Here is a 21,731-nt window from a genome sequence, read left to right as displayed (position 1 = left end):
CGTATGCGCAGTGGCATTACCCAATAGCGATCGCCTTAGAGGTCTGCACCTATACTCATAGAAGCTGGGTTACAGTATGTAACCCCAGTTTCTTGCTCTCATTCTCTTTCTAGTGTCCAAATTACTGTGGATAATATGTCTGTTTATACTGAGGACAGTAACTATTGGATTATTTTAAATCACATTCCAAATCAGAATAAGAGAATGGAGTAGGGAAAACTGTGAATCACTGCAACATGTGACTATAGAGATCTGTATATAACAGAGCCATTTAAGAATAGGCTCAGACAAATCAGGCATGCTGCAAATGAGTCAGTCTGTGAGCCATACCACCATGTCTTTGTCACGGCACGCTATATGGACACATCCATGTTTTAAGTTCATGTATTTACATGCTGAGATTAATGCCGCTAAAATCAGGTGATAATCACAGCAAGTTTAATTCATTCTGAAGGATTACTTAATTTAAACTACACATGTCAACATCATGGGAGAGAAAATCAGGGCATTACTAGACTCAGAAGAATTCTTTAGTAGAAGAATATACATTTTTGTAAATAAATTCCTTGGCAATGCATCTAATAGTTATTACGCTATTTCAGTGTGGTCCAAAGTAGTTAAAATTAGGGAGGTGAACAAAAGAACAGGACTATAACCAAGGCTTGTCGTTCTATCTGGATCTTCAGGCCAGGGGAGAGGTGCAGATGGATGATGTGAGCTGAGGTAGCAACATTGTAGCACTTCAATTCACCATTCAACATGCTTTCCATGCAGAATATTTGAGGATCATCGAACAAGGTGTGGCATGCACATGCAACAGATGTTGTTGCAAAGCTTAAATAAAACCTTTTTAGGTTCAAAATAATCCAAAAGGCTGTGCTCTGCTGCTCGCTCTGCTCGGATCAGCCCATAGCAGGCCTCTGCACGGAGCTTTCAGAATCAGATTGAGAAACAGAATACATTTATTCGTCCCACAGAGGGGTCATTTACATTGTTACAGCACAACACACTGGCTCTTAAATTGCATTTGTTTTCTGCCCTCCTCTTCATCATTAATTCCATTCAGGTCCATTAAGGTGATTGATAGTCTTCACTGTGGTTTTGAAGGTTCACTAATCTTACCTCTGATATCTTCTTACAGTCACAGATGAGGATACAGTTAAAAGGTACTATGCCAAGTTTGAGGAGAAGTTCTTCCAGACGTGTGAAAAAGAGTTGGCCAAGATCAACACCTTCTACTCTGGTAATGACTACAACCACTACTACCACTACTACCACTGCTCCATACACACACTCATTTCAATAAACCTCTGAGAGTTTGTTGTGATTAGTATCCTGCACATCATTTCTACACTTAAAATCCTTTTTCTTGTATTCTTCTCCTCCCTCCAGAAAAGCTTGCTGAGGCCCAGCGGCGGTTTGCCACGCTGCAGAACGAGCTGCAGTCATCGCTGGATGCTCAGAGGGAGAGCTGGGCCAACGGGCGGGGGCTGAGGAAGAGGAAGACGGTGTTCGCCCTGTCGCAGCAGGAGCGCTGCAAACACAGGAACATAAAGGACCTGCAGCTGGCCTTCTCCGAGTTTTACCTCAGCCTCATTCTGCTGCAGAACTATCAGGTACGCTCTCAAACTAAAACACAAAGCGTGATCCTTTTCTACACCTCATTTATTTTCTCTCTATTTGCTATTATTCGAAAATAACAAAACGGAGGGTGTCATTAACTTTTCATTTCACTATCATCCTTTCCTGTTCAACTTCAGGAAAATGGTGCATGGTTTTCCTCCGTTTGAACCACACCTGAAACCAACAAGAGCATAACATTAATCCTGGATCAGTTGTCCCCAGTCCGAGCAATACATCTAGCTTTCATTAGCTTTTACTGCTTTGCAGTTCATGGTAAACATTATAAGTTAACATTGACAGCCCTAGTAACACTATATTTAAACATGTTTACTATTCATAATACGTTTTAGAGAAACATTTTTGGTCACATAAATTATAATAGTTTGTTGTGGTGATACTTACTGATAATGCAGTTTATACAAATTGCAGTCAAAACTGCACTAATTCATACGTTTATAGAGGGTATTAACATGAAAAGAAACCGTTACAAAGTAAATGTTAGCTTGGAGTTAAATGTATCTGGTGGACATGAAGCCAACTCCAAAGGAGGTTCTAAGTCTGCTGCATGTGTCTTCATAACAGCTTTTTAATATGTCAGATGTGATTTACTGCTTGTTTGTTCCCGGCATGGTGTTTCCGTTAATCCTGATACTGTAGTAGGTGCGCTGCACATTCCCTGTTAATAAACACAGCTGGACCACATGCAGAGCCTCCTGGCATATCCCTTTTTAGAGTTTCACATCTTCAATCAGCCGCTTTGACAGCGTTGATTGTTCTTTCATTAAAAGTGTTCTCTCCCTCTCCCTGCTTGTCTCTGCAGAACCTGAACTTCACAGGTTTCAGGAAGATCCTGAAGAAGCATGATAAGATTTTGGAGACTTCCAGAGGGGCCGACTGGAGGGTAGTCCATGTTGAAGTGGCTCCATTTTACACATGCAAGAAAATCACACAGCTCATCTCTGAGACTGAGGTATATATACACACACACACACACACACACACACACACACACACACACACACACACACACACACACACACTAGGGATGTGCATCTCCATCACTGAGGCCGATGTGATGCGCATCTCATTAACAATACATTTGAAACACCAGGCGATACGATTCACCCTTGTTGCGATATGATTTGATTCAACATTATGCAAAATAATGATACAATTTAATATGTTATGACAGAGGGTTTTGTTTTATTCCTTATATGCAGCAAATCATAAATTAACAAAAAAGTGCTTCACATATTTGGTTCTCTCTACTACTGTGCATCCCATCATGCTGTTTCTTTTTTACCTTTTTTACCTTAAAAAACTCTCCAGAGTACAGTACAATGTTATAACACCTCACAGTTAAACAATTTAAGGATACATTGCCCATGATTGACAATGTGCAAATAACAACTATCAAAGTGCAATGCCCATACAGCTGCTGCCTGATGTGCTTAACACTCATTCATACCAGTGAGCAGAAAGCATTGGGTTCTATATGAACAATAAAGAATACAAATAACCTTTCACAAACAGGTATTTCATAACTGCTTACAGTAAGGAAGACATTTAAACTATTATTGGCCTTCACAGGCTGCTGTAAACTAAACACCACTCTCTCTGACAGAACACCTCACTGAGTGATTTAACTCATATGTCTAACTTTCAGGTTTCTCTTTTCGGCCTCAGACCCCATGTCGTCTCTTTATGTGCGTCGCTAAGTTCCTCGTACTACTTGTGTACTTTAAAGTGGCACGGCATCGTTTACAATTTGAGAGCAATTTTATCAAAATCTCCGTCTTTCTTGAAAAATCCGAAGTCTTGCCAAACGTTTGATTTGTAGGTATTTTTCGGTGCGCTGTGTTTCTCTTTCTCCTCGACTTCCATGTGTGTTGATAACTGAGGCTCTCGGCCTCCGTAGTGCGAAGCAGAGATCAAAGATCGTCTCTGCGGAGTGCTGACAGGATGAGAGGATATTATATGAATGAATCGGTTTTTTACAGATGCAAAGACGCTACAATCGATGCATCGCGAGTTCAACCCAAACTGTAGCCGATGTGCACTCTTTCAACCGGTGCACTCGCATCTTGAACGTTCATGCCCGTGCACCGATTTGAATCGGTGAATCTTAACTTCCCTAATACACACACACACACACGCGCACTTTTAATTTGCATATGCTTCATTAGTATTGATGTGCATACAGCAAGAAGAGTTATTATACTGTTTTTCATCAATATAGGATAGGTCTCAGATATATACAGAACATGTCTCTGAAATGTTTGGCTCCAAACACCAAACAGATCATTGCAGCATTACCCATAATCCCCTCTGTTTCAGCCCTGTTTCAAAAGTGCTGATTCTCTCTCTGTTACTTTAGATGAAAATAAGGAGCCCCTCCCCACGCCCCTCTGAGAGAGATTTGGTTACAAAGAACTCAATGGTGCTCTAGGAGGAGATTCAGGTGGGGGGGAGGGGGGGTTACCTTGGTTGCTGATTGGCTAATGGTTACACAAGCCAAAACATCTTTATGACATCATAAAGTTTCCAAAATCTGATCAGCTCATTTTCAGACAGGTTTTTATAGAAATGGATCAGGACAAAAAGAGAGAGAGTCTTTTGTTCTTGATATGAAATAATATTATAAAATCAAAACAGAACTGATAAACGGACCATCTACTCTTTCCACAAAAGAATCCCCATGGAAGTGTATTTACAGTACTACTGTCTCCATCCACACATTCACAAAATAAACAAAGACAGGTTTATACGTTATTCAATTATATTTACATTTTTCCAGCCAAGCAAAACACAAACAAAACTCAACAAAAAGTCCGCTCGGCGATAAACCGAAATGGTCTTTACTGCCTAATCCAGGCCACTATAGTTCATTGAAAAAAAGCTGTTGCTCCTGCGCCCGTCGGCAGCAAACAACGGAAATGTTTGTAGGCCTATTCAGGCTATAATCCACAGAAAGAAAAACACGATGATCGGTTTGGCACAAAGGAGCGATCTCACCCTGTGTTGGAGAGAATCTCTCTATCTGTGCGCGTCCTCTCCACGGAGACGTGCTTCTTTGTCGGTCGATGCAATATCCACTTTCAGTTACTTCCCCGTTGCATTGTAACATATGTATACATGCTGAGGAAACTTAAATATCCTGCTGAATAACCGCATTCGCCACACACACGCTTCCTCCTTCCGTGAGAACCAACCCCTGGCGTCCCGGTGAGGCGCCCACTCAAAAGCCTCTGGGCACGCCGCGACAGGTGAATATGTAGATGAGGCTTGCAGACCCACACCCTCAAACCGTACATAACAGTGGACATTAACAACTGCAGTTGCGAGGATAATATACTTGTGTCATAGTTCATTTCATTTCATGATAAACAACATGCCTTAAACCTTTTCCTCTGCCATTACAGTTTAGAAGAAACAACTTGAATCAATGTGCGGCCGTCACAACATGTTTATGTAGAAAAAACATGAGAGCTAGGACACATCAACATCCTCTCTATGTTTCAGGCATTGGTCACAACAGAGTTGGAAGGCGGTGACAGGCAGAGGGCCATGAAGAGACTGAGGGTCCCCCCCCTGGGAGCTGCACAGGTCTGACACACACACACACACACACACACACACACACACACACACACACACACACACACACACACACACACACACACACACACACACACACACACACACACACACACACACAGTATCAACTCATAGGTTCTGCTCACTAACTCGTCATCCTCTGCATTCATATGCTCCTGTTGTCCTGTTTTAGTCACATAAAGCAACGTTTAGCAGTGACCCTTAAATGGATATTTGTTGTCCCAAAAGTTAGACACAATCTACAGTTAGATTTTTTGATCTGATCCTTTTGAATGTTGATGCTACTTCAGAATGGATTTTCTAACAAAAAACTACTCTCTCTTTTATTTGACCCAAAAACCAACATAGAAGTCTAACCTTTACATCTCTCAATTTACATTGCAATTGTACTGTATATAATCATGATACAATATGATAAGAGGACACCTGCAGTGGTCTCCCCACTGATAGACAGCATTATGCCTGTAAAGTGATGTTATTTAATGATCACATGTATGTATAATGCTGTCAAATGTGCTCAGAGTGTTGTGGTGTCCCCTCAGCCGGCTCCTGCCTGGACCACCTTCAGAGTGGGGCTGTACTGTGGAGTGTTCCTGGTGCTGATGGTCACAGTGGTCATTACAGGTACTCCTCTAGCACAAGTCCTCCCTCCTCCCTCCTCCCTCCCTTCATTCCCTTCTTCCTTCTTTCCTCCCCTCCTTATTTCCTTCCTTCTGTCCTTCCCTCCTTCTTGCCTTCCTTCCTTGCGTCGGTCTTTCCTCTTTCCTTTCTTCCTTCACTCCTTCCTTTCTATCCTCTCCTCTTTCCTTCCTTCCCTCCATATTTCCTCTCTCCTTCCTTCCTTGGAAATAACCACACTGGGGTTTAGGAATATTAGTTTTTCATGACTTATATGTTAAGGGTTTTTATTTTTTACTCTCAACTTGTTACAGTCAAATTGATGGCTTTTGTAAATAACTAACCTCAAACCATTTGCCACAGCAACATGATATGTGGAAATAGGGCTGGGAGATGTGATGACAATCAAACAAAACGTTTATATAAGGAGAATTTCTCATATCATGTTTACTGTCATTTATCATGAAACCAGGAATAGGCCACATTTCTGATATAACGATTTTTCAAATCTAAGACAATATCTCGTCTCATATCACAATATTGATATTATAAGGTGATGGTCCCCAGCCCTATGTGGAAACAGCATGGCTTGCTTTAAAATGGGACATTATCTAAAGATAATATTTGGAAAAATAGTCACAACAGTTTTTTGAATGTTTAAAACTAGTTCTACACATGGTTGGTAAAGTGATATGCTTTTCTCTCACAAGGGGCTGTGGTGATCCGCACGGCTGATGTTTGGCCTATGATCAGGATCTACAGAGGAGGCTTCCTGTTGATAGAATTCCTCTTCCTGCTAGGTATTCACACACATACACACAAACAAATTATACAATTAAATCCAGGCAAGTTTCTGTATATTAAAGCAGTTTATAATAATAATAATAATAATAATATTTTATTGTGTAAAGCACTACACATGTTTGTATATAAAGTAGCCAATTGTGGAAATAAAGAGACACAGTTAGCAGACGTTAGCTGCTGGATTTGTACACCAGAGGCCTGTACTACGAATCCAGTTCAATATACCCTGGATGTGTTTGAGTTACCCGGCTTACCTAATCCAAAACAAACGCGCTCTCGCTAAGCGGTCCTACGACGCTGGTTATCAACTTGGTAACTCAAGCCCGGTGTGCCCTATCTAGTTATTTGCGCGTTCACATGAAAGGGGCGGGGTTAGCAAAATTCGGCCAATCACAAACATGGAGAAGCGTACTGACAGCACAGCGTCATACTTCCTGAATGAAAAGTCAACTATAATATTAGACATATGAAGAAGTTAAACTTTAAACATCCATGACTTAAACACTTTATCCAGGATAAAAGCCACATGCAAGGTGAATACAGCTGGTAAAACAAAAAGTGTTTGAATGCGTACATTAACAGGTTTATGATATCACTGCTGCCCCGTCTGACACGATCTGACTTTAATTACATTTGACTCGAGTGTTTCGTCAACTTAATGTGTTGCTTAAAATAATACTTCTGCATACAGTATGTGACACTGTGAGTGTTGCACGGCCAGCTACGGCTCAGCTGACTCAGATAAGGATATATGATACATTATGATATGATGTGATGTGAAGGATAATGGGACACATCGACGTCTGCACTCACAGTGCCGCGGACTGTACTTAATGTTACTCTGATCCGGTTACTTATGTTGTGGCAGATATTTAAGGAAGCTTTCTCAACGCGAATGTTATAATATTCAGATTGCTCTGAAGATGGGAGGTGATATTCTATTAATGTTCACGTTCACACAGTCAGTGATTTTTGCCGGCCGTCTTTCCTGCAACGGCAGTTTTTCTGTATTTCCTTTCTCCTGTAATATGACTTGATAGCTTTAAACTCCGCACACTGAGCTCTGATTGGTCAGCAGGCAGTGCTTTCACTGACTTGATTTCTTATCCTGGAACCTAACCTGCTCCAGAGCAGGGGGGTATACTATGAATCTAGTTCAACCTATTCTTGATATGTTTTGAGTTATCCGGTTGACTTAATCCAAAACAAAGCCGCTCTCGCTAAACTGTCCTACAACGCTGGCTATCAACTCGTTCGCTCAAGCCAGCCGTGCCCTATCTAGTTAGGTGCGCGTTCACATAAAAGGAGTGGTATCTGGAGCATTCGACCAATCACAAACATGGAGAAGCGTACTGACAGCGCAGCGTCATACTTCCTGAATGAAAAGTCAGCTATAATATTAGTCAAATATGAAGAAGTTAAACTTTAAACATCCATGACTTAAATACTTCATCCAGGATAAAAGCCACATAGCTACACCTGCAAGGTGAATACAGCTGGTAAAAGAAAAAGTGTTTGAATGCGTACATTAACAGGTTTATGATATCACTGCCAAGACACGAGTGGATCTGACTTTAATTACATTTGACTCAAGTGTTTCGTCAACTTAATGTGTTGCTTAAAATAATACTTCTGCTTACAGTATGTGACACTGAGTGTTGTACGGCCAGATACGGCTCGGCTGACTCAGATAAGGAAATATATGATACATTATGATGTGATATGATGTGATATGAATAATAATGGGACACATCGACGTCTGCACTCACAGTGCCGCGGACCAGAGCCGGCCCGACCCATTAAGCGACATAAGCGGCCGCTTAGGGCCCCGCAGCCACTAAGGGGCCCCCTAGCAAAAAAAAAAAAAATTGTTTTAATTTTTAATTTAAAAAATAAATAAATCTCAGTACACCGTCGCCGTGATAAGTATGTTTAATTAATTGTGTTAATATGCCTAGATTGCCTACTCTCAAAGTAATGTATTATATTATTGAGTCAATAATATAATACATTAACCGTGCTTTACCTGAACCTCATCATGACACAAGAGAGGACGGCAGGATTGTAATTTCCCGTGTTCAGTGAATGCAACAGAGGCAAGACACCAGACCAGCCAGAGAGTTGAATGGAAATAAACATCTGTCTTATTGGCTGACAGGTACCTATCATGTGAGCTGTGACAATGTTTAAAATAAACTGTCAGTCGGACTCAGAGTTTTTGAAGATGGACATAAGAAAACATTTTCTTAAAAAATACGACAATTTTAAAGTGGTGGCTCACACAACAACCCCAGAGCAATCACTTGAGCCAGGTAAACAAGGTATGTAAATGTCAGTAAACTTCCAAGTAATGCGAACATGTAAGCAAAGCATAAATTACAGCTACGTTGACGTTACTTTGAATCGCGGGGGTAAGCTAAACCGTTAGCAAGCAGCTATAGCTAGCCAGATATATTAAATAAACACTTTGTCATATAATCTAAATGTAATGTTTTTTAGCGTTATCTGGTGATTTCAAAGAAAGCTCTCTGGAAAATGTTGACTTACTGTTCGACATGAAGCTAGAAGCTACCTTACAGTACACATTTGATCCGGAGTCCTGTCAGTTAAAGTGTTTCACAGTTAGCTTAGCTAAGCATCAACCTAGCACTGAAATATATGGATGTTATGTGACAGTATTTCTGAGAAAAAGTCAGCTGAAATGGTGGCATAGTTGCCACTGCTTTACATGTCAACAGCATGTTTGAATGTATTTGCAGCAGTAAATGTGGCTGTTTGGCCACTGACGTTGCCATAACAACACTGGAATTTAAATGTGCAACCTCTTTTTGTGACAGATTTTTGCAAGAAATTATAATTCTTCTGAATGATATTCCTATTGACAGCTAGTTTCTATGTGAACATTATATGATGGACAGCCAGAGAGAATAAATGAAAAAGAGTTATGAAATACTATATGACAAGTGATAGTGATTTGTAAGATATCCATAAAGAAAAATCTGTTTACAGTTCTGTTTCATATGGGTGTTGAGATATGTATCCATAGATCTCTTAATGTTTCTCTCAAAGTGCACCAGATTGATGCTTTTAAATTCAATATTTAAAAAAAATCTTCCCGGGGGAGCATGCCCCCCGACCCCCCTAGAGGAGGTGAGGACCCCCTTAGACGATGTTAGGTCCACGGTGTTTACATGCTTATTTATACAATATGTGAGCTTATGCTAACATCATAAGACAAAAGTTGGTTCCGTGTTGTGTGTAGTGAGAACGCGCTAGAGTGAGGGGGCCCCCAAGCCAAAGCTTGCTTAGGGCCCCCAAAAGTCTAGGGACGGCCCTGCCGCGGACTGTAGGATACGTAATGTTACTTTGATCCGGTTACTTATGTTGTGGCAGATATTTAATTAAGCTTTCTTTACATAATAGTATAAGAATAGTTATAAGAGTCCGATTGCTCTGAAGATGGGAGGTGATATTCTATTAATTTTCACGTTCACACAGTCAGTGTTTTTGGCCGGCCGTCTTTCCTGCAACGACAGTTTAAACTGTATTTCCTCCGCGCACTAAGCTCTGATTGGTCAGCAGGCGTGGTGCTTTTGCTGAGTTGATCTCTTATCCTGGAACCTATCCTGCTTCGGAGCACAGACTAGGTTCCAAGATAAGTCACCATGGAGATCTAGCCCGCTAAAAAGTGAACCAGCTTCGTAGTACCGGAAATCCCAGAAGTTATCTTGCTAAACGAAAATCCTGCTTCGTAGTATACCCCCCAGGTTATCCGTTCAGCATAAGTTGCCATGGAGATCTAGCCCGGTAAGAAGAGAACCAGCGTCATAGGACCGGAAACCCAGAGCTTTCCCTGAAGTTAGCTCGCCAAGCGAAAATCCTGCTTCGTAGTACAGGCCTCAGGCCATGATTATAGCAAATTAATAAAAAATACAAGTAAAATCCAGAAGAAATGTCATCGATGAATCTTAGGACAGCTTCTTACAAGGCACTACATAAACCTGAAGAAAGCTTGATCGCACATTTGATCATCTTAAATAATTACGACTCATGGTTACAAGGGGAACAGTTACATTTGCTGAGACCTGACAGGGTCTGTGATTATTCCAGTGTGCCAGGCCTCTTTTAAACATCATTGATGCCGGAAATACTTACAGAGAATACACCGGTATATCCTCCTCCATCCTCACTACCTCCAGATGCACTTTAGGAATCTGATGTCCTTCAGATTGTGGGCTGAGTTTGATTTCCGTCTCACAAGCTACCAGCTAAGGAGTCTAGGAGGCAACAAATTGAGAATTGAGAAAAGCCTAAGGCCTAAAGAAGGAAGCTGTGTTTATCGTATTAATGCATGAGCAACTGTTCTGCTCTTTCAGGCATCAACACCTACGGCTGGAGGCAGGCAGGAGTTAACCATGTGCTCATATTTGAACTCAACCCACGAAACAACCTGTCACACCAACATCTGTTTGAGGTCCGAGCAAATAATATTTCTGTCCAACAATCACAACACTACCGAATGATATTGAAAAATATGATTTCTTTTAATTGTGTGTGTGTGTGTGTGTGTGTGTGTGTGTGTGTGTGTGTGTGTGTGTGTGTGTGTGTGTGTGTGTGTGTGTGTGTGTGTGTGTGTGTGTGTGTGTGTGTGTGTGTGTGTGTGTGTGTGTGTGTGTGTGTGTGTGTGTGTGTGTGTGTGTGTGTGTGTGTGTGTGTGTGTGTGTGTGTGTGTGTGTGTGTGTGTGTGTGTGTGTGTGTGTGTGTGTGTGTGTGTGTGTAGATTGCAGGCCTGCTGGGGGTGCTGTGGTGTGTGAGCCTGCTGTCCTGCCTCTTCAGTGATAGCATCCTGGTACCAATGCAGGCTAACCCTCTCGCTCTCTACGGCCTCTTCTTCCTCTTCCTCATCAACCCCTTCAAGACCTGCTACTACAAGTCACGCTTCTGGCTCCTAAAACTCTTGGTACAGAAAATTACTCAATTACATTTTACAAAAAAAAAATTCTAACCATTGTTCATCATTGTGTAACTGTAAAGTATAATTGATGCAGAAAATGATATTGTTTTCAGGGTTTGAGAGAGAGTACTAATCGTGTAAATAGCCTAAAATATTCAGTTACCATTTGATGCAATCTGTGCCTCCTGTTTATTTCTTATTTGACATTAAGCCCATATACCTACATTGCATTTAATTTCAATTCAATTGTTCGGCAGTGGTTCAGTCAGTAGGACTTGGACTGCAAGCCGTAGGGTCGCCGGTTCAAGTCCTCGAACAGACCTAAATATGGATTGTGGACTGCTACTTGGAGAGGTCCCAGTTCACCTCTTGCCCTGCCGCAGTGCCCTTGAGCAAGGCACCGGACAACCCCCCATTCCCCCCACTCCCATTGCTCCCCGGGCGCTGTACACTAGCTGCCCACTGCTCCTGGTACTAGGATGGGTTAAATGCAGAGGCTAAATGTCACTGTGTGTGCTGTGTGCTCTGCATGTGTGACAATTAAAGAGGGTTTCATCCCTCCGATTCTATCTATCCAGTACGATTGTGAAGGAAACTGCTAATATCTCTTCTCTATCCTCTGTCCCCCCTCCACAGTTTCGAGTGGTGACTGCTCCCTTCCATCATGTTGGCTTTGCAGACTTCTGGCTGGCGGACCAGCTGAACTCTCTGGGTGTCGTTCTGATGGACCTGGAGTATATGATCTGTTTCTACAGCTTTGAACTAGACTGGAAAAAACATGATGGACTCATCAGCAGCGAGGGTGAGAGTGAAAAGTGAAAGGTTGGCAGCCGGATCCAATGACCATGGACCTACACCCATTCCTGACCACATGTCTGTGTCCCCTCTCCTGCAGGTAGAGATGTGTGTAACTCCTACTCATACGGAGTGCGAGCAGTGATCCAGTGTTTTCCTGCTTGGTTCCGGTTCGTGCAGTGTCTGCGCCGTTACCGCGACACCAAACGGGCCTTCCCTCACCTTGTGAACGCTGGGAAATACTCAACTTCCTTCTTTGTTGTCACCTTTGCTGCCCTATACAGCACACATAAAGGTAGAAATTAGTACAGAACACATGTGGTGTTCAATCCACAGACAGAAAGAAAGACCTTTATTTATCATTTTCACTTATGGTAGTTTCATAATTTTACATAATTTTGTAAAAGGTCTTCCTGTTTTCGGAGCTCCCTCCTGTTCTTAATTTCCCATTTCCGTTTTTCTAATTTAGCACAGGAGAAATACCCAAATAGATGGCAATAGCAAACACACACAAATAGTGCTGCGTACCGGTACGCCGAACCGGTACTGGACTTATAAAAAGTTTCGGTTCAAGTCCGGTTAAAACCGGAACGTCGGGAACCGGTACTTGGACTCGCAAAAAAACTAGCACTTACGTATATTCTCCTTTTTGTTCTAAACCATCTAAAACCTTCCATAGATCGAGAAATTTGCGCTGAGAAAAGACGAAAAACATGGTGTCGGCTTCTGATATGGCAGCCATTACTGAACTCATGAAGTCTCGTAAAATATCGCAACTGCTCGCGAGATCTGTGTGACGTCAAGGGAAGCTAGCGATGTGATTGGCTTAGACATGGTGGACAGCGTAGTCGAGTAGTAGTCACTACAGTGCATACTGTATAGTTGGTGTGTAACAGTGTAATGCTTATAGTCTACTCTACACTAGGGCTGCAACAAACGACTAATTTGATAATCGATTAATCTATCGATTAATGAAACGATTAATCGAATATTCTGACTATTACTGTATGCCTTGCACAATTTCTCAAACGCTCTTATTTAGCCATCAACTTGTAGATTTAGCTTGAGGTTGTTTTAGGCATGTGGAAACTAACAATGAAAACAAAAAAGATGAATACTTGATTCAAAAATACATATATTATTAAATTAACTAAACACATTTTGAACAAAATTAACATTGCTTTTTATTTAAATAAAATAAATAATATTTCACGTCAAAAGAAACAACAGTGTTTTAACAAATCGTATTAAATAATCTGATGACAGAACTGTAAACAGAATAGCTGAAACTTTAACAAAATAAATAACTCAGTTACCTCTAATCAATAACCCATGTTTGTATAATGTAGTTAACTCCGTGTGTTGCTGCTAGCATACACACCTGACGTGGAAATGTTACTCGTGGATGGGGCTACAGAGCTACTAGAAAGACAGTCGAACCCGGTGCATTCCTCCGTCTGAATGTGGTGCACTTTTGCTAAATGTTTAGACAAATTGCTTGTGTTACCGCCCTTACATGCTAAACTCTTATTGCACTTTTGGCAACGAGCATTGTCCACATCGAGACGGGTAAAGTTTAACCACACCTCTGAGCGCGTTTTCTCCACCATCTCTGCAGTGTGTTGCTGCATGTAGCAGCTGCGTGTGTGTAAACTGCCCCGCCCCATCGCACATAGACGGGGAAGAGAGATCTTGTCTGGACGCATTTGTTTGTCTTTTTGCATATTAGAAACGAGTTAGCGACACTAAGACTGCGATATAATGTTTTTGTAGCAATAATACATGACATATATATTTTAAATATCTCCAGTACCGATAAAAAGAACAATAACGTTGGAGCTTAACTGCGCGTAAAACACACGTGATGACATCACCAACGAATCGACGACTCAATTAGTTGGCAACTAATTTGGTAATCGATTAAGTCGATTAGTTGTTGCACCCCTACTCTACACTCTACCTTTCAGCAAAGTTTTAGGGATTTAGGCTCAGTCAGCTCAGGGACTGTTTGGTTACTTTAGTTTGGTAAATGAAATACATGTTTGAACTTTGTAGTAGTTCACTGTAGTTGCTGTCATAAGTCATTTGTAGACTAAGTGACAAAAAGTGTTTTTTTTACATTTGTACTATGTAGAGAAATTTAGACACAAGTTGGAAGGGAGCACAATAAACCTGACGAGTTTGAATTTGAGTTGATTATGAGTTTATTTTCAATTGATAATTAGCTCACAATAAGTTCACTTTAGTTACTCATACAACTTGACACAAGCCATGGGTTCAGGTCCGGACTTATAAGGTCCGGACCTGAACCTGAACCTCTGGTCTTGAGTCCGGACCTGAACCTGAATGTGAGTCCAGGTACGCATTATTCAAGTTCAGCCTACCTGCAGCTCAAAGAACGTTTTTCTTCACATTTCTGGGAGGGTATGAGTCCATCTCAATGAAACGGATGAAGCATTTCCCACCCCGCACCATGACTCCATGTTGTGCAAAGGTGTACTTGTGCTGTTATTATATAATTAATTAATTAATTAATTAATAATATCAGGTGTCTGAATTGTAATTCTTTCATCTCTTATTTACTTAAACATGTTTGCCACTCATCACATCTACAGCTAACAATTCTATATGACCACTGAAGCCGTAGACAATGGGAACAAAAGTCCAAAACACTCTGACAGCAATGTGTTATTGCATACATAATATAGTTTATTTCTCACTTGTGCTTCAGCACACTTGTTTGGACATTGTATATTAAGTATAGGTATATTTTGCTGTCATGTAGAACAGCAGGTTAGCAGATGTATGTAGAGGTTAAAGGCTTGGGATGGTTTTTCATGGTCCTGCTTATAGCTGTCTTCTTTTCATTAAGTACAAATACAATAGTCTGCTTTATCAGAAAACAAATAGGACATGCATTGCCATTTTTAAATGTATAAACCTGTTGCTGTGGAAGCTGTCTGATACCACCCCCCCTCTGTCTCTCCTCAGCTGAAGACCACGCTGACACACAGATCTTCCTCTACCTGTATATCGGCTGTTTGGTGGTCAGCTCCTGTTACACACTGATCTGGGATCTGAAGATGGACTGGGGCCTGTTTGACCGGAACGCAGGGGAGAATACCTTCCTGAGAGAGGAGATAGTGTACCCACATAAGGTATCTCCTCACAGGAGGAGGCGCGAGTCACTGACAATATAACCCATCCTGTGATGATGTGTTAAAACTGCTCTCCTCCTCATCCTCTCTCCCCCCAGGCCTATTACTACAGTGCCATAGTGGAGGATGTGCTGCTGCGCTTCTCCTGGATTCTGACCGTGTCCCTCAGCACAGTCTCTGGGCTGCACGGCATCTCCGACATCCTGGCCACTGTGCTGGCCCCAATGGAGGTCTTTAGGTAGACACAGTCATCATATCTTTAAAGATTTCTGTCTTCACCCTTTTTCTTTTCTTTTGCCTCTTTCTTAATCTTGCAATTATTCTTACTTGACCATTATTCAGTAAACTATCTGAATGTTTCCTACAGCCCTAATCACTTGTATTGTCTGATCAAACTTCCAAAGCCCAAGATGTCTTATCTTTTCCATCTGATCTGATTTCCTGTCAAGTAATGACCAATGTACTCTCAATCAGAAGAAAATATTACCGACTGCTGATTCAGGATTTGGACAATTTTTACTCAATAATGTTAAAATATTTAGTAAGTAGCCCGTTTTTTATTGACAGTCAGTGTTTGTACTTTGCAGACGTTTTGTGTGGAACTTCTTCCGATTGGAGAACGAACACCTGAATAACTGTGGTGAGTTCAGGGCCGTCAGAGACATCAGCGTGGCTCCGCTCAACGCAGACGACCAAACGCTGCTGGAGCAGATGATGGACCAGGAGGACGGGGTCCGGAACCGGCAGGGCAAGAAGAACTGGAAGAGGAGCTACAGCATGAGTCTACGCAGGCCGAGGCTGGCCTCTCAGTGAGTCCAACAACACTCAGCAACATGGGGGGGGGGACCTTAGAGCTGGAGGGGGGGTGGTCGGGTAGTTTAGCCTGTGTGCAGCTGTTTTTTGGACATATTGATGTTTATTGAGGATGTAGGCAGGTGAAACGTAAAGAATGCTGCTGCAGTATCAGGTTTGGATGAAGGCATGGATCAGGATGAGGGAGGACGCTCCTTAGGGCGGAGATCTGGTCTTCATGAGGGAGTTAAAGTGACGGTCGTGAGTGGAGGGGTGGACAATGGAGCCGTCAGTGTTGGTGAGGGCGTCAGGGTTCAGTCTGGGTTTGTCAAAACTCAAATGCAAATCAATAAAGATTACTGTGTAGTTGTTAGGAAATAGAGAGAAAAGGAGAAGAGAGGGTGCAGTGATGAGGGGGGGCAGATATTTTGTTGTCGCAAGCCACTCGGCACCCATTTCACTTGTACCTTCATATCAACACATTCTGCCTCTTTCCCATTCCAGATCCAAGACCCGGGACACCAAGGTTCTGATCGAGGACACAGACGATGACTCCTGACATCAGGCCACGCCCCTCGCCTGGGTCCAGAATTTATTTAAAGGAGGAAACTCCACCTCCTAACCGAGAATTCACCCACCGAGTCGGGCGTAGAACCCTCCGCCAAGAGGGATTCTAAAGCTACGAGATATGAGCCTCTACATGGTTCCCTACTGTTTGAAGTATTTCAGCGGAGCAACACCCCCGCATCACGGCCATCAATCTATTTCTCCCACATTCAATAATAACTAGGGGGGCTCCTCACTGAGAATCTACCTTATCGCAGCAGTGGGTAAAGAACTTCTCTTGCTTTCATCCACACCCCCCAGAGGTGGACCTATAACTACACCCACTGCTCACCCTTTGCTTTGGCTGTGAGTCTGAGCTGAGGACCAACAGGCCTCTGACAGGAAGTGCTCCTGCTTCCAAAAGCTTCAGTGATTGGTCTCCACCTGCACCACACCTCATGAGAGAAGAGTGGACTTGTAAATTGGCCTCTTTTTTCCCATAAGAGGAAATAGTATAAGTCCCACCCCCCCTTTCAGCAACTTTTAGACTGCTGGGGAACCTTAGTGAGTCTCCCTCACTCTTAAGCTTCCCTTCAAATCATCACAGAGCTGCCTACCTGCACCTTACATGCTTTAGAAACATACACACACACACACACACACACACACACACACACACACACACACACACACACACACACACACACACACACACACACACACACACACACACACACACACACACACACACACACACACACACACACACACACACACACACACACACACACATATTTAGAAAGATGCACTTTGTAGATGTGAATTGAAATGGACTTGGTTCACACAGACTTTGGTGTGTTGTATTGTTCATGGATGTGCACAACTTGACCATTCATCTTTTTGAGACCCATGGAAGAAGAAATATTCCCAAAGTGTTGCAAATATTTGTAACCGTGGTTTTAAATACAAGACGGACCAAGTTAGGGGGCAGTATGAAAGTACTTAGAAAGTAACATAGTACATCCTGTTCAGACTGCATGGACCAGCGGCCGTGAGCTGAGAGGAACCTTTCTTTTGTTTCTGGAAGAAAGATGAAGACCTGCGCTAACTCCTTTGTCCCCCCATGTTGATAAAGTATCCTTCATTTAAAAAATACTTTTACTGAATGTATGCCAACCTATTTATGTATGAGTGGGAGAGGTGCCTACATACCACCAGTCCACGCTTCCGGGCCCATTACCATCCTGAGAGCTCCGATGAGTTCTAGGAACATCTTCTGTTGTGCCCTGCCGTATCGATGAAGCCTGAAACAGTTATTGTCTCCTGGGAGAGGGTTGGTTGAAATGTGCTGACGAAGAAAAGGGGAGCGCACCTGTCTGTCACACGCTGGTTCAAACAGCTTCTTCTGGCTGTGGAGTGAATGTGATGGAATGTGTTTACATGAGATGCATGCTAATATACCTCAGTTCCCTTTAACACTCCGCTTTGCTCCTAATACATAATGTTGGTTGAAATAAATAAGGTTTTTGTCATTTTAATGTATGTTCAGTGTAAATGTGGTATTTAACACATTTAGTCAGTCTACAGTAAATTCTCCAATAGTGGCTCTGGCCTTAATTACCTAAGCATCTTCTACTGTATAATAAGGACAGGTACATGTGATAACACTGGAGGAAATGTTTCTAATAGAGTGAGTTGTTGCCACACTAATGCTCCTGCTGTGCTCTGAGACAACAGCTTGAAGCAGTGGAGGAGCTTTAGCTTTTTATTTCTTCTCTCTGTTTAAATGAATCAGCCTGTGACGGGGTCCGTTTGGCTTAGTCGGTTGAATTAAGCCACAAAAAAAGATATACTGTTTGACAAAAGGGAAACAGTATAACTTAAATAAAATCAAAGTTTACCAAATGAGGTTGTCTATCCCTCTAAACACATCCTAGCTGTTGCCTTCACTCCAACAATCTCCCGAATGAGTCTTCCAGAGCCAACACCGTCCCTTTTGAACCCATAGCCCCTCCCCACAGGCTCCCCGTCAACAGGTTACACAATTAACTCATTTTCCACATTCCCTTTGCTGGGGAGACGGCGGCGAAACTCTGTTCGCTGCCCGTTACGTAAGTATCGTGTAATATAGTTAAATGTATGTTTAAATATTTGTAGACTCACAAGCGTGCACTCATGGTCGCGCTACAGAGCGGGAAAAGGGGTGTGTGTGTGTGTGTGTGTGTGTGTGTGTGTGTGTGTGTGTGTGTGTGTGTGTGTGTGTGTGTGTGTGTGTGTGTGTGTGTGTGTGTGTGTGTGTGTGTGTGTGTGTGTGTGTGTGTGTGTGTGTGTGTGTGTGTGTGTGTGTGTGTGTGTGTGTGTGTGTGTGTGTGTGTGTGTGTGTGTGTGTGTGTGTGTGTGTGTGTGTGGCGGCCAGTGGCGGAGTCAGTCACTCTGTGATCCGCTCCGTCACACAGCCGTTTAACACAAAGCATGGTGTTTGATGCAGCGTGTGGAGTCAGTGAGGGTGAATGGACTGAGCTGATCTCTTCAGAAGCTGACTCCCACTGTTCTTGTGACAGTCTGTCGCTCAGAACCGGGAGCTGCATAAACTCTAACATTGTATTCTTCATCTTGATTCAGTCCTTCATTCATCAGTGATGTTAAACACTGGAGCCTGTTATCAGACAATGGGATATAGTTGAAAGGTTAATAAGTTGAATCATTTACAGAAAACTAATGATTGAACTCTCACTATTGTGAAGGTCTTTATCTTCCTATTCAGTTCATTTGAGAAATAACCTAATCATAACCGCTTTGATCTCCCACTGAAACATTCCCATATCTTCTCCACTTTTCTTATTGTGATTGTGCAAGATGGACAAATATGTGACATTCTACATGAAATGGAACAGTGTACAGTATGTCATGGTTAATATTAAATAAAATGTTTTGGTAAATAGTAAAAACCAAGCAATATTTGATAGGTGAAGTTCTGGCTTTTCAGCAGAGGTGAAAGGCAGATTAGAAAGAGTACGGGATGAGAGGCAGATCACATGGGTGCAAATGGATGATAGAACTCAAATACTCAAATCATCTTAGTCATATGATCTTTGCTGGTTGCAACAGGCCACTAAACAGCATCTTTAGGGTTTTATCTCTTTCTTCGTAACACACACATCTTTGTTGTGTTATTGCTTCATCTTGATAATCTGCTCCGTTTTACCTGATAGCCTCTTGTCCCCCCTAGAGTACAAACAAAAACATTTTTCTCCAGTTTAATGGTGCAATTTGTTTAACCTTGACGTATCCATGGTGACCAAAAGTCAGTGGTGATCTGAAGTGAGCTTGACAAAGAAAAAGTGGATAATATTAAATGAAAGCATGATTCATTTGAAAGACTAACATCTTAGGTCTTGAAAACGTATTTTAAAGCGGTCCCAGCTCCCTGGTTTCACTTTGTCTTGGCTGGACAGAGAAGCAGAGTTTTTTTTCTACCTTCCCTTTTTGTTACACACTCAGGGTTTCTCAAACACACACACACACCAAGTGACTAGCTTTGAATTAGGGCCGTTGCTTTCTGTTTTCTGAAATGTCCATGCAGCAGACAATCATTCCATGTACACATGATATGCTTTGCTTTCATTCAGGGCTTTTATTTTGTAACTCCTCAGGTCTTATGTTGGGGGGGGGGGGACATTATGAGCACCTCAGCCTTCTAATTCACTTCCCCTTCTGTTCTGTTAGCAGCCCTTATTTTATGAATGTGCCATTTCAAACCTCACCCTTGGAATGTGTTTGTTCCTCGCATGAATGCACCGAAGGACCCTCCAGAAAGAGTTGAACTTAGTTTGTTATTATGTTGAATTGTTACATTTCCAACAGGATGATCCTCTGAAAGCAGAGCCGGGCTGTTTCTGATGAACTGTACATCCTGGACGGGCTGACTGTGCCCTGTGAAGGCCTTATTTGTGTCTTTTTGGTTTTCTTTATCTACATTGCAGATGATGACCTACTTTCCCATTACCCATGAACACCACACTGCGTTTATGTTGAGATGTTTGACAATGTGACAGAGAGGTGAATCCCCTTTTTCTGAAAGGATGGTAATAAAAGTGTGCAAAATGATAGCTGAGCGTGCTGGGAAATGAAGTCCGAGGCCTCCGACTTTATGTTTCTTTTGTTCAGAAGGAAGTGATGCATGAGTTGCAGCTGCTGACACGCTAATAAAGTCTTATTATGAACTCTGACATTGGAAAGCCATGGTGAATAGAATCACATTTTTTCTATCAGATATATTTTATTATGTATTTTTATTTTATTTGAATGTTGTATCATCTTTAAACTCCAAGTTCATTCATCCTAAGCAAATCGACCCTTACTTAAAATGAGTGTTTCCCCCCTGTTCCCTCCCCCACAGTGAGGTGTGTTCAATCCCAAAAGGATATTATGAATCAATACATTAAACAATTTCTGTATATGCCACTTAAAAACGAATGTGTTTCTTACGGAGGGGGGGGCTCGTCCTGCATTTCTTTAGTCTAATGCTGCGGCAGAAACTCGAAATACTCACTTGATTGGCTGGATGTTCAGATGTAGATGTGTAGTTCAGAGCACAGCCTCAAACATAAGCAGACGGTCTCCCATGGATGTTCAGGAACCCCCCCATGACCAGTCCTCCTCTTCTGTTGAATACACACCAGTCATCTTCCCAAGTCTTCACTAGACAGGATTTATTTAGAACATGTTTTACTGATCAGAAGCTCAAAGCGCTCTCCTGGGGGAACAGAGAGCAGTGTCGTTGGGGCAAAACCTAATATAGAATACATTTGATTTAAAAAAGC

The 21,731-nt window shown here is 42.1% G+C and overlaps 1 protein-coding gene across 1 annotated transcript in view; it reads left to right on the top strand.

Annotated features, from left to right (window-relative positions):
- LOC307017953 (xenotropic and polytropic retrovirus receptor 1 homolog) overlaps positions 1-21,150 on the top strand; it is a 68,756-nt gene extending 47,606 nt beyond the window's left edge. Inside the window, exons 3-16 of the mRNA XM_079647937.1 lie at positions 1,142-1,243; positions 1,393-1,616; positions 2,444-2,593; positions 5,146-5,229; positions 5,784-5,865; positions 6,570-6,659; positions 11,040-11,137; positions 11,444-11,623; positions 12,254-12,419; positions 12,513-12,707; positions 15,404-15,570; positions 15,669-15,808; positions 16,158-16,379; positions 16,867-21,150. Coding sequence (XP_079504063.1) covers positions 1,142-1,243; positions 1,393-1,616; positions 2,444-2,593; positions 5,146-5,229; positions 5,784-5,865; positions 6,570-6,659; positions 11,040-11,137; positions 11,444-11,623; positions 12,254-12,419; positions 12,513-12,707; positions 15,404-15,570; positions 15,669-15,808; positions 16,158-16,379; positions 16,867-16,921 — 1,955 coding nt within the window. The 3' untranslated portion in view covers positions 16,922-21,150. The remainder of the gene's footprint in view (positions 1-1,141; positions 1,244-1,392; positions 1,617-2,443; positions 2,594-5,145; positions 5,230-5,783; positions 5,866-6,569; positions 6,660-11,039; positions 11,138-11,443; positions 11,624-12,253; positions 12,420-12,512; positions 12,708-15,403; positions 15,571-15,668; positions 15,809-16,157; positions 16,380-16,866) is intronic.
- The last annotated feature ends 581 nt before the right edge of the window (positions 21,151-21,731 follow it).

The sequence above is a fragment of the Notothenia rossii genome (genome assembly GCF_949606895.1).
Source record: "Notothenia rossii genome assembly, chromosome: 9".
NCBI lineage: Eukaryota > Metazoa > Chordata > Actinopteri > Perciformes > Nototheniidae > Notothenia > Notothenia rossii.
This window is presented reverse-complemented; position numbering and strand designations above follow the sequence as displayed.